The 13,936-nt window shown below is 47.8% G+C and overlaps 1 protein-coding gene across 1 annotated transcript in view; it reads left to right on the top strand.

Moving 5' to 3' along the window:
• The window catches only part of LOC138268285 (Fc receptor-like protein 3), a 494,378-nt gene that overhangs the window by 336,089 nt on the left and 144,353 nt on the right, over nt 1-13,936 (top strand). The window contains exon 3 of the mRNA XM_069217783.1: nt 6,304-6,570. Coding sequence (XP_069073884.1) covers nt 6,304-6,570 — 267 coding nt within the window. The remainder of the gene's footprint in view (nt 1-6,303; nt 6,571-13,936) is intronic.

The following is a 13,936-nucleotide window of genomic DNA, read 5'->3' as shown; positions in this document are numbered from 1 at the left end:
CTGTGTTTCTAAAATTTCCGTCAGGGAACAACATGAAGATTGCATCCTATATTATATAGGATATGTTGACTACATTAAAAGATAAATACATTGGACTTTATGAATATATTTACAGATTCCTTCGAATCAAAGCCTTGATCTAGGACCCAAAATCAAATATTGTCCTTGGGGCAGGAGTCATGGAGTTACAGTCCTCCTTGTACCCTGAATGATAACGAAGGCGCATTCATTGGTATTTCAGAATCATACGGTGATTTATCACATAGTATTTGTCTACATAGTGAATGTATCAGAATAATAGTGGCTCATTATAGACAACTCAGCAGATAATATGCAAATTAGGCCAAAAGTCCCAAATATTATTTGATTCCACTTCGCTTACCTATTAGTATATTCCCTACCCAAATTGCCCATAACAGTTTTACCCATCGAACCTAAATAGCTGTAGTAATTCACTAAACTTTAATATGCATAGTTTCCCCACATACCTTATCCTGTCAACCAATTAGTAGTTGGAATTCAGCCCTCCTATATCTCTCAGCAACTGGTTCATGAGTATCCCACCCCAACACTGCTACCTGCTACACCTCTATTACTAATTGTGACTTATGGAGCGAGTAGAGGAGACCTTCTTTGCTACAAAGGTGTGCAAACAAACCTTCTCTGTAAAAGCATACAGAAGCAACGAAAGCTAATACTACTTTTCCTTCTTCATTCCAAGATGGATTTGTACAAGGTCATCTTTCACCAAAGAGCTGAAAAGTTTTCCTTCTCTGCATTTGAACAGTGTCAGAAAAACATGCAGTTACCAAACTTGTGACTGAGCAAGCATTACCATTCAAACAGTTAATCCCCTTTTTTTGGAGACCTGCACCTATACATACAGTTTCGAATGTTAAATGCAGTAGTTTTTACATGCAATCAGGTCAGTTTTGCATGTAACACTCACTATTATCATTGTGAAATCCCTGCCACACACAACAGTCTCTTAATGAGTACCCACTCCTTTACTAATGCCGTAGTTTTCAACTTCCAGCCTTGCACTGAGATGTTAATGATCAACAGGATTGATTTCCAACCACTGTTGGGTCATGGTGTTGTGCTATGTATCTAAAGAGAAAGGAGGAACACAGTGGCATAAGCCTGGAAGTTCAGTTTTCAGAATTTTAAAAGGTATGTACTATTCCTTAATCCATGTGATTGTGTCATCTTGCAGTATCCTATAGGAACACCCTCAACAAGTGTAGCTGGCTGGATCTCCTTTCTAAGTTGGTGGTAGAAATTAGTATTGTGATTCTGTTATCCTAGTGGCAGCGGCGTAACAAAGGCCTGAGTGCAACTGAGTGAGTCTGGAGGGGGCCCCTCAATGTATTTTGCAGGTGGGGGGGGCAGGCTCAAGTTTTGTTATGGTAGTGCACAGTGAAATATCATTATCTTGCTCTGCTTGCCTGCTCCTTATGTTCTCAATTGTCGGATTTGGTTTCTACATATCGACATACCTGGATCACCCATTTGTCTACTGGGTGTCCTGGTCACTATCATTTTGTCTGCACTGTCATGAAGGCCTGTTTTATGTAATACACTATTTTTCTTGGTTGCCAAGAGATTCTTATCATGAGGGGTGTGGTTACAAGTGCATGCCGGAGGCACGCCAGTGGCAAGCCCGTCTGCGCCCGTCCGCACTCTGACCACTCCCAGTGCCAGTCCCATGGCCCTCCCAGCCCAGATCCCCCCAGACAACTCTACTCCCCTCTCATCCTCCACTCCCTCAACCCAGGAACTCGCCCCACCTGCACCCAATCCAGCCCCACACACACCCAGGGCCCTTTCACATGCTACACCTGCCATTTCTCCTGCTCCACATCCCACACGCCCAACACCAACTCCAGTGCCCCCCGCCAAACTCAAAAACCTCAACACCATAAACACCCAAACAGCCCCCGCGCCCGCCAACCGGCCCAACCACACAACACCTCACAACCTGAACACCCCCCACAACAACACCACCACAAGCCACAGCAACACCATCCCACGACACAACAGCAACACCCACCACAACCATCTCAACTGCCTGCTCCTCAACACCCATTCCCTACACAAACATGCCATAGAACTCTGGGATCTCATCACATCACACACACACCTGACATCGTCTTCCTCACGGAACCCTGGACAAACCACTCCTCAGAGCCCGACATAGCCACAGCCACCCCCATGGGATACAACCTCCAAAGAAAAGACCGCCTCAACAAGCCGGGAGGTGGCATCGGCATCCTGCACAAAGACACCATTAAAGTCACCACCAACTCCCAAGACACCATTGACAGCGCAGAACACATGCACTTCCTAATCCACATTAACAACAACACCACCCTCAGAGGTACACTAATTTACAGACCCCCAGGTCCATGCCCCGCCTTCTGTGACACCATCGCCAACACCATCAGCACGCACACCCTCACCTCCACAAACTACATCCTCCTCTGTGATTTAAACTTTCACTTAGAGAACCCTCAAGACCACAACTCCTCCTCACTCCTAGACAACCTCGCCAACCTAGGACTCAAACAACTGGTCACAGCACCCACCCACCTAGCAGGACACACACTCAACGCAATTTTCACCTCAAGCCAACACATAACCTACACCCACACCACCGAACTCCACTGGACGGACCACCACTGCATCCACTTCTCCTTCGCCAAAACCCCCACTCACCACCACCAACACACCACACCATATCGCATGTGGTACAAGATCCCCGCAGAACGCCTGAACTCTCAACTAATGCATAACCCCCCCACACCGACGACCCCAACACCACGGCCCACAACCTCTCAAAATGGATCACTACCTGCGCAGACACATCAGCCCCCATCAGAAAAAAAAGCACCACCCGCAACATCAAGAATGCCCCAGGGTTCACCACAGGACTCCAAGACCCCAAGCGCAAATTCCGCCAAGTGGAGAAAGCCTGGCGACAAGAACCCTCCACAACCAACTTCTCCTCCCTCAAAAAATGCATTCGCACCCACCACCAACTCATACGCACCAACAAACAAGCACACTACAAGGAACACATTGACAACAACTCCCAAAACAGCAAAGAACTCTTTACCATCATTAAAGAGCTATCCAAACCCAAAGCCAGCAACATAGACCCCACACACACACAAACCCTCTGCGACTCCCTCTCCAACCATTTCCACCACAAAATCCTGGACATACACAACAGCTTCATACCACACACACCCACCACACACGCCTCTCACCCTCCCAACTCAGACCACCCCACACCCTCCAAACCTACTTACCACCTGGGCCCCAACCACCGATGAAGAAACTGAAAAAAACATGGATTCCATCCACTCTGGATCTCCCTCTGACCCTTGCCCCATCGCATCTTCAACAAAGCCAGCCCTACCATCGCCCCCAAGCTCCGCGACATAATCAACACCTCTTTTAACACTACCACGTTTCCAGACCCCTGGAAGCACGCAGCAATCACAGCACCAAAGCCGATCCATACGACCTCTCCAACTACCGCCCCATCTCTCTCCTCCCTTTCCCCGCCAAGGTCGCAGAAAAACTTGTCAACACCCGCTATCCCACTTCCTTGAGGAAAACAACACACTCGACCCCTCACAATCCGGGTCCCGCAAAAACCACAGCACGGAAACTGACCTCATCGCATGTACTGATGACATCAGAACCAGAATCGACAAGGGCAAGACCATTGCACTCATCCTCCTTGACCTCTCTGCGGCCTTTGACACGGTCTGCCACCACACACACCGCACACGCCTCCACAACACAGGAATTTGCCACAAAGCCCTAGACTGGCTCACACCATTCCTCACCGATAGAACCCTAAAGTCCGCCTCCCACCCTTCCACTCTACTGCTACCAAAATTATCTGCGGAGTCCCCCAAGGGTCCTCCCTCAGCCCCACTCTCTTCAACATTTACATGACCCCTCTCTCCAACATCCTCCGTCCACACGGAATCACCATCCTCTCCTATGCAGATGACACCCAAATCATCATCTCCCTCACCCGCAACCCCACCACCGCCAAAACCAACCTCCACGCTGCACTCCTTGACACCGCCACCTGGATGACAACAAACCACCTCAAGCTCAACTCCAACAAAAAAAAAATCATCATTTTCGGCCCCAACAAAACCATATGGGACGATTCCTGGTGGCCCACCGCCCTAGGACCCGCACCCACCCCCGCAAAGAACGCACGCAACCTCAGCATTATCCTAGACCCCTTCCTCTCCATGACCCAGCAAATCAACGCAGTCACCTCATCCTGTTTCAACACACTCCGCATGCTGAAAAAAACCTTCAAATGGATTCCCACAGAGACCAGGAAGACCGTCACACAAGCACTCATCAGCAGCAGGCTAGACTACGGTAACGCCCTCTACGCCGGTACCACTCCCAAACTCAAACGCAAACTCCAGAGAATCCAGGACACAGCCACACGCCTCATCCTCGACCTTCCCCGCCACGAACACATCACACCACACCTCAACTCCCTTCACTGGCTCCCCATAGACAAGAGGATCACCTTCAAGATCCTCATTCATGCACACAAAGCCCTCCACAACACCGGCCCAACCTACCTCAACAAAAGAGTGAACTTCCACACTCCCACATGCCACCTCCGATCTGCCGACCTCGCACTAGCCACAATCCCCCGCATCCAACGCACCACCATTGGAGGCAGGTCCTTCTCCTACCTCGTCCCCAAGACCTGGAACTCCCTCCCCACCAACCTTCGCAAAACCCAAGACCTCCTGCTTTTCAGAAAAAACCTCAAAACATGGCTGTTCGAACAATGACCCACTTACCCCCACCCCATACCCTCCTACCCCCCTAGCGCCTTGAGACCCTCACGGGTGAGTAGCGTGCTCTGTAAATTTTTTGATTGATTCATTGATTGATGCATGCACACGCAGGGAAGCTAGCAACTAGGTGTGATTACAGGTTCAAAGTTGTCCTAGGGACAGCCATGACCCTCACATCCAAAGAGTGCTTCTTGATGTTATTGCTTGGGACTAATTTAGTCGGGGCAGCTGGAAATCTCGCCTAAGATGGTTCTACAAAGTGTGCGTGTAGAATGTTTAGTTCACCAGTAGGGTTTTGTGTACATATGAGAGGAATCTTTTGTTCTCTTTCCAGATTTCTCATTTAAAGAAGAGTTAAGACTGGGCGATACCAAATACAGGCAGCATGTTCAAATAACAATGGTGGTTCTGCATTTCAAAATTGATTCTTCATTTCAAGTTGGAGAAGTGAATTATGCAGGCTTAGATCTTGTGAAATTAGTAGGAAATGTTTGCTAATTTCTAAGCGGGGTCCTGGTGAGCATCTGAACAGGTGTCAGAGGTTTGCAGGGCCCTGGCACATTTCCTGCAGGCTCCACATAGCACAGGCACCTGCAGAAAGAGATAGAAAAAACATGGGAATATTAGTTTAGTTTTCACGGTTTCTTATTGGAGGCATGATGGAGTGCAATGAAGCTTGGTATATCCTTCTTAAGTAAGGACTGGGATGAGGAACACACTTACTTTCTGGTAACCTTCATTACTCCAAATTGACAATGTTTTTATCATAATTCTCAACTCCCATCCATCCATCCATACCTTGCTCTATCACCCTGCTACCACCTGTGGATTAGCTTGGAATTATACAGAAAGAGAAGTATACCTTAGCCCTGATGTAACCAGTGGTGCAGAATTTGTATTTATGAAAGCTTCATCTTTATGATCCTTAGGGAAGGAGTTTCTGGAAACAAGGATGAGGACTAACTTCATAGAGTAAAGACTTTGACGAAGAAGAATCGGGCTGTAGGGCAAGTGAACACAGCCCTCCCCATCTGAAATCTAAATTTCTACAGACACTTTTGTTTGTTATGTATCTTAATATAGCCCTATCTTGCCATTTGTTGAAATACCTTCTCTGCCCCTTTAATCGATATCTATTATACATGTGGTGTAAACTTAGGGCCTGATTCTAACTTTGGAGGACGGTGTTAAACCGTCCCAAAAGTGGCGGATATACCACCTACCGTATTACGAGTTCCATAGGATATAATGGACTCGTAATACGGTAGGTGGTATATCCGCCACTTTTGGAACGGTTTAACACTGTCCTCCAAAGTTAGAATCAGGCCCTTAAGCTCTTAAATCTATTGTCCACCTTTCGTTATTAAAAGCAAGCACTAATTCGTTAGAAGATGTGTGTGACTATATCATGGACTTTCCCATCAAATTCTTTTATTTTTATTTCCAGATTGGATCATTCTTCAGACTTCCTACTCAGCTGTGTTTAAAGGGGAAGAAATGCTCCTTAGCTGCTTGGGCTGGACGGGATACAGAGTGGCAAATGTAAAATATTTTAAGGAGTCAAGTCTAATTGCAATATTTTCTATGCCGCAAGCTCTGATCATAAAAAATGCAACCGTCGCTGACAGTGGAACATATCATTGCAAAATGAAAATAAAGAGCGGGCTTTTTTATTCTACCTATACATCAAATATTGTGGCCATGACCGTGAAAGGTAAAACTTTTTTTATAGCTATAAAGTTTGTTCACTGTCTCGAATAGAAGTACCTAATTTAATCAGTATCTCTTAGTTTGATCTTTTACTTTTTAAAGCTCCAATTGATATGTATTTCGTGTTTTTTCTAAAAGTTATTAGTTGTGAACATTTCTGATACTTTCTGAAATGCCAGTGGACTTTTGGACAGTAATGCCTATATAAGAGGATTATCTGATAAAGTATTTCGATAACCTCGGCGGAGATGTGTGTGTGAGGATTTTTCTGTTGTTAGCACCTGTTGTGCGTACTGGTTGTATGTTGGTGTGCTTCCCTGAGATATTGGTTATTGAGTGGAGTAGTGGTATGGCCCTGTTGTTCGGAGTGGTTGATGGTCCCTCCCTTGACTGCTTTTCTCCTCTTGATGCATGACTATTAAATGTATAAGCTTGAATGTCCGTGGGCTTAACAGTCCGACTAAGAGGTTGGCGATCTTGTCGGCCCTCGAGAAGTCTGGGAGTCATATCTGTTTGTTACAGGAGACACACTTAGTGCAGAAGGACACATACCGCATGCGCTCCAAGTGGTTCCCTAAGCAATTCTGGTCTTCAGCTTCCAAGAAACATGCTGGGGTTGCGATATTGCTTTCGAGGTCCTTCCCTGGGGAAGTAGTGGCAAAAATACATGAAGTGCAAGGAAGGTTTCTGGCCATTAGAATGAGGGTGGGGGCCTTTTCCTTTACTATTGCTTCCCTGTAAGCTCCTAATACTCAGCAAGAAACCTTCCTGAGGCAGGCAGGCTGTTTCCCCGATGCTGCACTCGCCAGATGGCGCCATTTTGGTGGGGGGCGATTTTAACTTGGTGATGGATAATGATCTAGATCGCTCTGGTCACCGCTATGGGCAGACGGGGGCGTTGACAGCGGCAGGCTGCCAGTGGCTGGCTGAGTGTGGTCTGGAGGACGTGTGGAGGAGGGCACATCCTACGCTTAGGGATTATTCCTCTTACTCAGCGGCGACCAAGATGTATGCACGGCTCAACCTTTTTCTGGCATCGCAGGAGCTCCTCTCCCGAGTTAGGGAGACCACAATTGAGCCTCGGCCTTGACAGATCATGCTCCTATCACTGTAGAGGTTACTATGGATCTGGGACGGGTGGGTGCCTCGGGCTGGCGCTTCAGGGACTCGTTGCTTCAGAATGGGGCAACGGTGGAGTCGATCCGACGTGCAATCACGGATTACCTTAGTTTTAATGACGACGGGGACACCTGTTTGGGGACTCTGTGGGAGGCCTTGAAGGCGGTGCTGAGAGGGGAGGTGATGTCGCTGTCCGCTAGGGATAATAAAGCAAGGAGGGAGATGAGGGAAGATCTGGAACAGAGGGTGGCGGTATTGGAGCGCTCCCATAAATCTACAGGTGCGCCTAGAATCTGGAGGGAGTTGGAGAAGGTGAGGCAACAGCTAAAACGGCTAGATTGGGACAGGGCGGAGTATGCGATTGCACGTCTTAAGCACAAGTATTACATCGGGAGCAACAGATGTGGGAAGCTTTTGGCACACCGGTTATGAGCGCATCGCGCAGCGTTGACGATAAAGCTGGTTCGTTCCCCTTCAGGAGCGGAAGCGTGAACGAGTGATCAAATTGCAGAGGCGTTTGCGGAGTTCTAGCGGGGGTTGTATGCGGCGGACGAATGGAGCAATGTGGCTCCAGATACAATTCTGGAGGGTATTGCAATCACTCCTCTTGGTGAGAGGGAGGCAGCTTCACTGGACCAACCTGTAAGGGCGGAAGAGGCCATATCAGCAATCTCACGCCTGCAGGTGGGGAAGTCCCCTGGCCCAGATGGTTTTACAGCACTTTTCTATAAGACCTTTTGTGTGGAACTTGTGCCGCTTTTGGTGCGGCACTTCAACTCCTTCTGGACGTCGGGAGTACTAACGACCAGTATGCTGGATGCCACTATTGCAGTTATACATAAGCCGGGGATAGATCCAGAGGAGTGCACTTCCTATAGGCCGATTTCGCTCTTGAATATAGGTGCCAAACTATTCACAGGAATACTTGCCCATCACCTTAATTACTATATGCCGGGTCTTGTTGATCCGGATCAGGCAGGTTTTATACCGCACAGACAGTGCATAACACGAAGCGGTTGCTTCATTTGCTAGACAAAATGGACCGTTCCCGCCGGGAGGCGCTCTTCCTCTCTATTGACGCGGAGAAAGCGTTCAATAGGGTTCACTGGCCATATCTTTTTAGGGTGCTGGAGCGTTTTGGGCTGGGCCCGGGTTTCATGATGTGGATCCGTTGTATCTACCAGTCTCCTAGCGCTGCTGTCCGTGTTAATGGTACGCTTTCATTGCCGTTCCCAACTAGACGAGGGACCCGGCAGGGGTGCCCGCTCTCTCCTCTCTTGTTTGCGCTTTACATGGAGCCTCTGGCGCAGCGTCTGCGAGACAGCCCTCTGATCACTGGCGTGAAATTCGGAGGCGATAATCATCTCATTACCTTGTATGCAGATGATGTAATCCTTACCCTGGCAGAGCCCGCGACCTCGCTGCCTGCGCTTATGGGGATACTTGGTGAGTTTGGCCGGGTCTCGGGATTCCGGATGAATATGCAGAAGTCGCAGGTCCTTAGTCGGTTTATCAGCGTGGAGCATGAAGAGGATCTGAGGGCCCGATACCCCTTTATATGGTTGTCCTCACGGCTTTCCTACTTAGGGATTGACCGGGCGCCTTCTGCTGCAAAGAAGGCGAGCTTGAATTACACGAAGTTGGTTCGTGAAGTGCAGCAAGATCTAGAGACCTGGGGGAGACTCAAGCTGTCCTGGCTGGGCAGAGTGGCGGCGGTGAAGATGACAATCTTGCCGGGTGTACTGTATGTGTTCCAGGCGCTTCCCCTGACTCCTCCGCCCCGGACGGTAGCGACTCTTCAAGTGGCGGTTCTGAGATTTGTCTGGGAGGGTCGACCAGCGCGCCTTCTGCGACGGGTTCTGTATTGCCCTAAGGGGGAGGGAGGTTTGGCGGTTCCCTGCCTCTTGTGATATTTTGAGGCAACGCAGTTGCGTTTTCTTTCAGAGTGGAGTCGCTCGTTCAATGAGAAACATTGGTGCTTTATGGACCAGGCGGTGGCGGGCTCCCATATATGGAAGGAGCCCTGGCTCCGACGTCGGCACAGGGCGGGGGGACTTTATTCCGCCCCGATCACGGGAGCAACATTACGTGTATGGTATGCAGTGGCCGGTCGGTTGGGGCTGACGTAGTTCCCGTCCCCGATGACCCCCATAGGTGCGAATCCTGACTTTGAGCCGGGGCTACACGTGGAAGCGTTGTGACGTTGGCATGAAGGGGGCTGTAAAAGGGTGGGGAGCCTTTTTGATGAGCAAGGAGTGATTCCCCTCGACCAGATGAGAGAGACATACGGCTTGACAGAGGCGGATTGGATGATGTATTATCAGATGCGGCACTGGGCCCTGTTGCCGGCTAATAGGGCATTAATGGATAGGCCGCTAACGCCGTTTGAGAAATGGCTCCTGCTGAAGAAGGACGATAAACGAGTAATTTCGGAGCTTTGTAGGTGGAGGGGCACCTGCCTAAGTCTAAGGGACAGTTGCGATGGGAGAGGGAGCTGGAAAGGGAGCTTTCTGACGAAGAGTGGGATAGTATCTTTTATAGGATACATCATACGGCCCATAATGAGGCAGGCACGGAGACAGCACATAAGGTGGCCTCCTACTGGTACTACACCTCAGCAAGGATACACACATGGGATCCCGCTAAGTTTAGCCTCTGTTGAAGAAGTTGTGGGGGCAGGGGTACGTTTGTGCACTTACTCTGGCATTGGCCCCAAGCTCCATAGATATTGGGAGAGCATTATAGATGCTACTGATGCAGCGTTTAGTACCAAGATCCCTAGATTCCCATCGTATATCTTGCTGGGTCTGCCCAACCCGCTCACCTTTCCTCTGAGATCATTAAAAGGGCAGCAAATGGCCCTGGCCCTCAATGCGGCGCTGCAGCTGATTTTAGCGTTGTGGGGCACAGACAGGATACCGACATACGTGTCATGGCTGCAGAAGTTGTGGTTTATTTTGGCAATGGAGAAGCTTACTCTGGCCTCTCAATAGCAGGTGGGTGATCTGAATGACTTATGGAGACCGTTCTTGCAGTTTTTATCCATAGAGTTCACTGAGTTGACATGCCCGGCTTATCTGAGAGTGCTGGGGCTGACCTGAGCATCTGGGAGTATGTCTGCTGGAAAGATCTTTGGGAGAACTGTGGCTATGCGGGGGCGGGGCGGGGGAACGGAGAGATTGGTGGATGACGGGGCCTACCAAGGGAAGTAATGTTGGTGTTTTACTAGTTATTTCTATGCTTTGTACTACTACGTATGGAGTTCGCTTCACAATGCAACAGACTTTTGCGAGTGACCCACCTATACATGGGATTGCAAGGAGGAGGCGAGGGGGAGGTCCCCTCTGATATGGCTACACAGGAGATGATCTCTATGGGCCGCTTCAATGCTTCTGGACTATAAGTGCTGCATTGTGTTTGTCATATTATGATGCACTGTACTTTCGATGTTGATAAGTTGAAAATAATAAACAGATTTGATCCCTAAAGTCTTTCGATAGACTTGCACTTTCACTTGGCTTTGGACCTTAAAATGAAAGGAATACCTTTTGGGATCAAAATAGGTAATTTCGCACAAAGATGTGTTAATTGTCAGTAAGTTACATTTGTTGAACAAAGGAACTGCCAAAGCCCATCCCTTCCAAAGCTAAGTCATTGGCGCCCTGCACCCATGAGTTTCTCGCACCAACTTTTCTTCAGCCACAAACCTGCTCATCAGTCACATGTGTGCCTCGACTCCCCTAGTAGTCGCAGCTCAATTTTAGAGGGCCAAAAGAATCCAGCACCTCATTTGGAGAATTAATACTTGGTACCTCATAGACACCCAATGCTCCTCATATTTACTGAATTAATTCCAAATTTACTTTGCAATTAACAAGGGCACTGTGCCGTCATCAGGAACTCAATGGGCGGTGGGGAAAACCACCAGGAGGGTATTGGTGAAGGGCCATTTTAGATGCAAGTAGAAGGAAAAACTCCACCAGGTGACCAGTCTTGAGTCCCAAATACTGTGTATGGAAAGGCTCTAACCTCTCCTTAAAGCTCACCATTAGCTTCTTTGGTGTTCAATACAAGTTATTGTCAGTCTACACCTCTGTCACACCTTTCTGATTCAAAGCATAACATACATTTGAACTTTAGAAATGTCGTAGTTTGACTCTTGCTCTAGGTAAGACTGCTGGCTTAAGGATGACAGTACTTAAGTTTATAGGTGACTAGGCCAATCCTACAACAGGTCACACTGTCGTCCTAACCCTCCCAGCTCACAAGCAGTACCTCACCAAAAACCCAAACAGTAAAATGTGATTTTTGACAGCCTTTATGCATGGACTGAAGAGTACCACATCTCAGGGAGGTCGTGGTTAAACTGAGATTGCCCCTTTCTCACATGAACAACATCTCTCAGTCATACACAGGCAATGAAAGAGATGCAGCAAAGTTTTCAATAGGTTTTATTAACAAGACCGCAATCTACAATAAGGTGCATGGGCTGCAATAATTAAGATAATGAACAATGCAAGAAACAGAATGGTAAAAATGAGAGTAATGAGTACAAAGATCACCGCCATATTGCAATATCATTAAACATGAAATAGATGTAAAGTAGGCCCAATACCCTAGCATGATGAACCTAATCTCTAACCTAAAGAGAGTTAGGTGTGTTTAACCTAATCTGCCAGTATCATGTCCATGAAAAGAGCCCCCCAACCCTTGTTACCTTGGAATGAGTTCTCTAGATCAGACTCTGTGGGGACACGAAGATTGGGTCAGCATCAAGGCGATGTGTAGCATAAATAGTGTCAATGGCAACTGATAGGAATCCCTCTGATTATCTTGTCTGTGTGAGATGTATTTGAACAGATCTGGTATGACCCCTGAGCTGGTATGTTCCCAAACAATAGATAGGAAGGCATGCTTGGGGCGGCAAACATATATAACGATTCTCTGAAAAGGTACATTATGTTACTGTCACACGAAGTGGGAAAGTACATGATCTAAATACCTACGTATCTCATTTATCTTTGACGCTGATATTGACGCCTTTACACAGTGGCACTGATAACGTGAGACTAAAACATCTTCCTAACTATAAACATGGCAGCCATCTTGGAAGTGATATTTAAATAAATGTGCTAAAACAGCAAGCTAAGTAGGTTAAAAGTCACTAGGTGACGGGACACAGGCCTGCAAGCCAAAGGCTAAGCTAAACTCCTGATTCCCATAAAACTAAATAGGATACAATACCCCCACCCCACCCCAATTGCCGGAACAAGTATGACGCCACAATGATGGCACCAGACAAAGTGAATGAACCCAAGCTAAAATGTTCTGGACTAAAACAAGCTAAAATCATATTAAAATATAACTAAAATATGTTTGAAAACTTGTTACAAATAGCTAAAAAATATAAAGACGCATAATTTCTACCATGACAGGCACAGGCCAAAGTGAAAGGCAATGGTGGCAAACTTTAAACCTTAGAATAGGCCAATGGTCAAATTAATCTAACAGTAGCCATGATCTTGAAGAATGTCTTCGAACCCATCAAAAGGAAAGGCATTCAAAAAAGAAGCTACATCGCCAGATGTTAGATCAATAACAGGATTGGCAGGCGGATCCACAGAGCAGTAGTGCGCAGCAGCACCATCCAAAGTACCCACAGGAGCAAGACAGTCTACCAAGGGCTGCTCGGAAGTGCCCTCGCAAATCAGCCTCAGACTTATGGGGCACGACTGTGAATGAACGCTCACCAGGAACATCATCAGTTCCTTGTCCACAGGAGGCACTGGCAGAACAGCAAGGCACACCGAAGGTAGATGTTCAAACAGGCACCAGGTGCAACTGAAAGACTGGTTGCACACACCATAGGACTGGTCGGAATGACAATGACCAACCATGCTCCAATTCTTCCAGCAACGGAGCACCAAAGAACTGTCCATGTCATCACGGCACAGCTGGGCTGTTGGTAGTAGCTCCATCACTCCGCTCATCTGGGAAAGTACAACCAGTCCGTATCAGGAACAACAGCAGCTGTGTCCCGCCGATCAATGCCAAAGTCACAGGAAAGCCACCAAACACAATGGAGAGAGTAAATGGATGGCTGAAGGAATGACTCTGAAGACGGTCTGGAAGATGGACACTTATCCAGACCCAACAGCCTTAAAGAAATGGACAATCCCTGTAGCGCTTGAGGCATTGAATACTCTGGATACCAGCTCTCCAAAGTGTTGGGGGAAGTTGGTATTTAATAG

This window comes from Pleurodeles waltl, chromosome 12, assembly GCF_031143425.1.
Source record: "Pleurodeles waltl isolate 20211129_DDA chromosome 12, aPleWal1.hap1.20221129, whole genome shotgun sequence".
Taxonomy (NCBI): domain Eukaryota; kingdom Metazoa; phylum Chordata; class Amphibia; order Caudata; family Salamandridae; genus Pleurodeles; species Pleurodeles waltl.
Note: the sequence above shows the minus strand (reverse complement) of the source record. Positions and strands in the feature narration are given on the sequence as shown.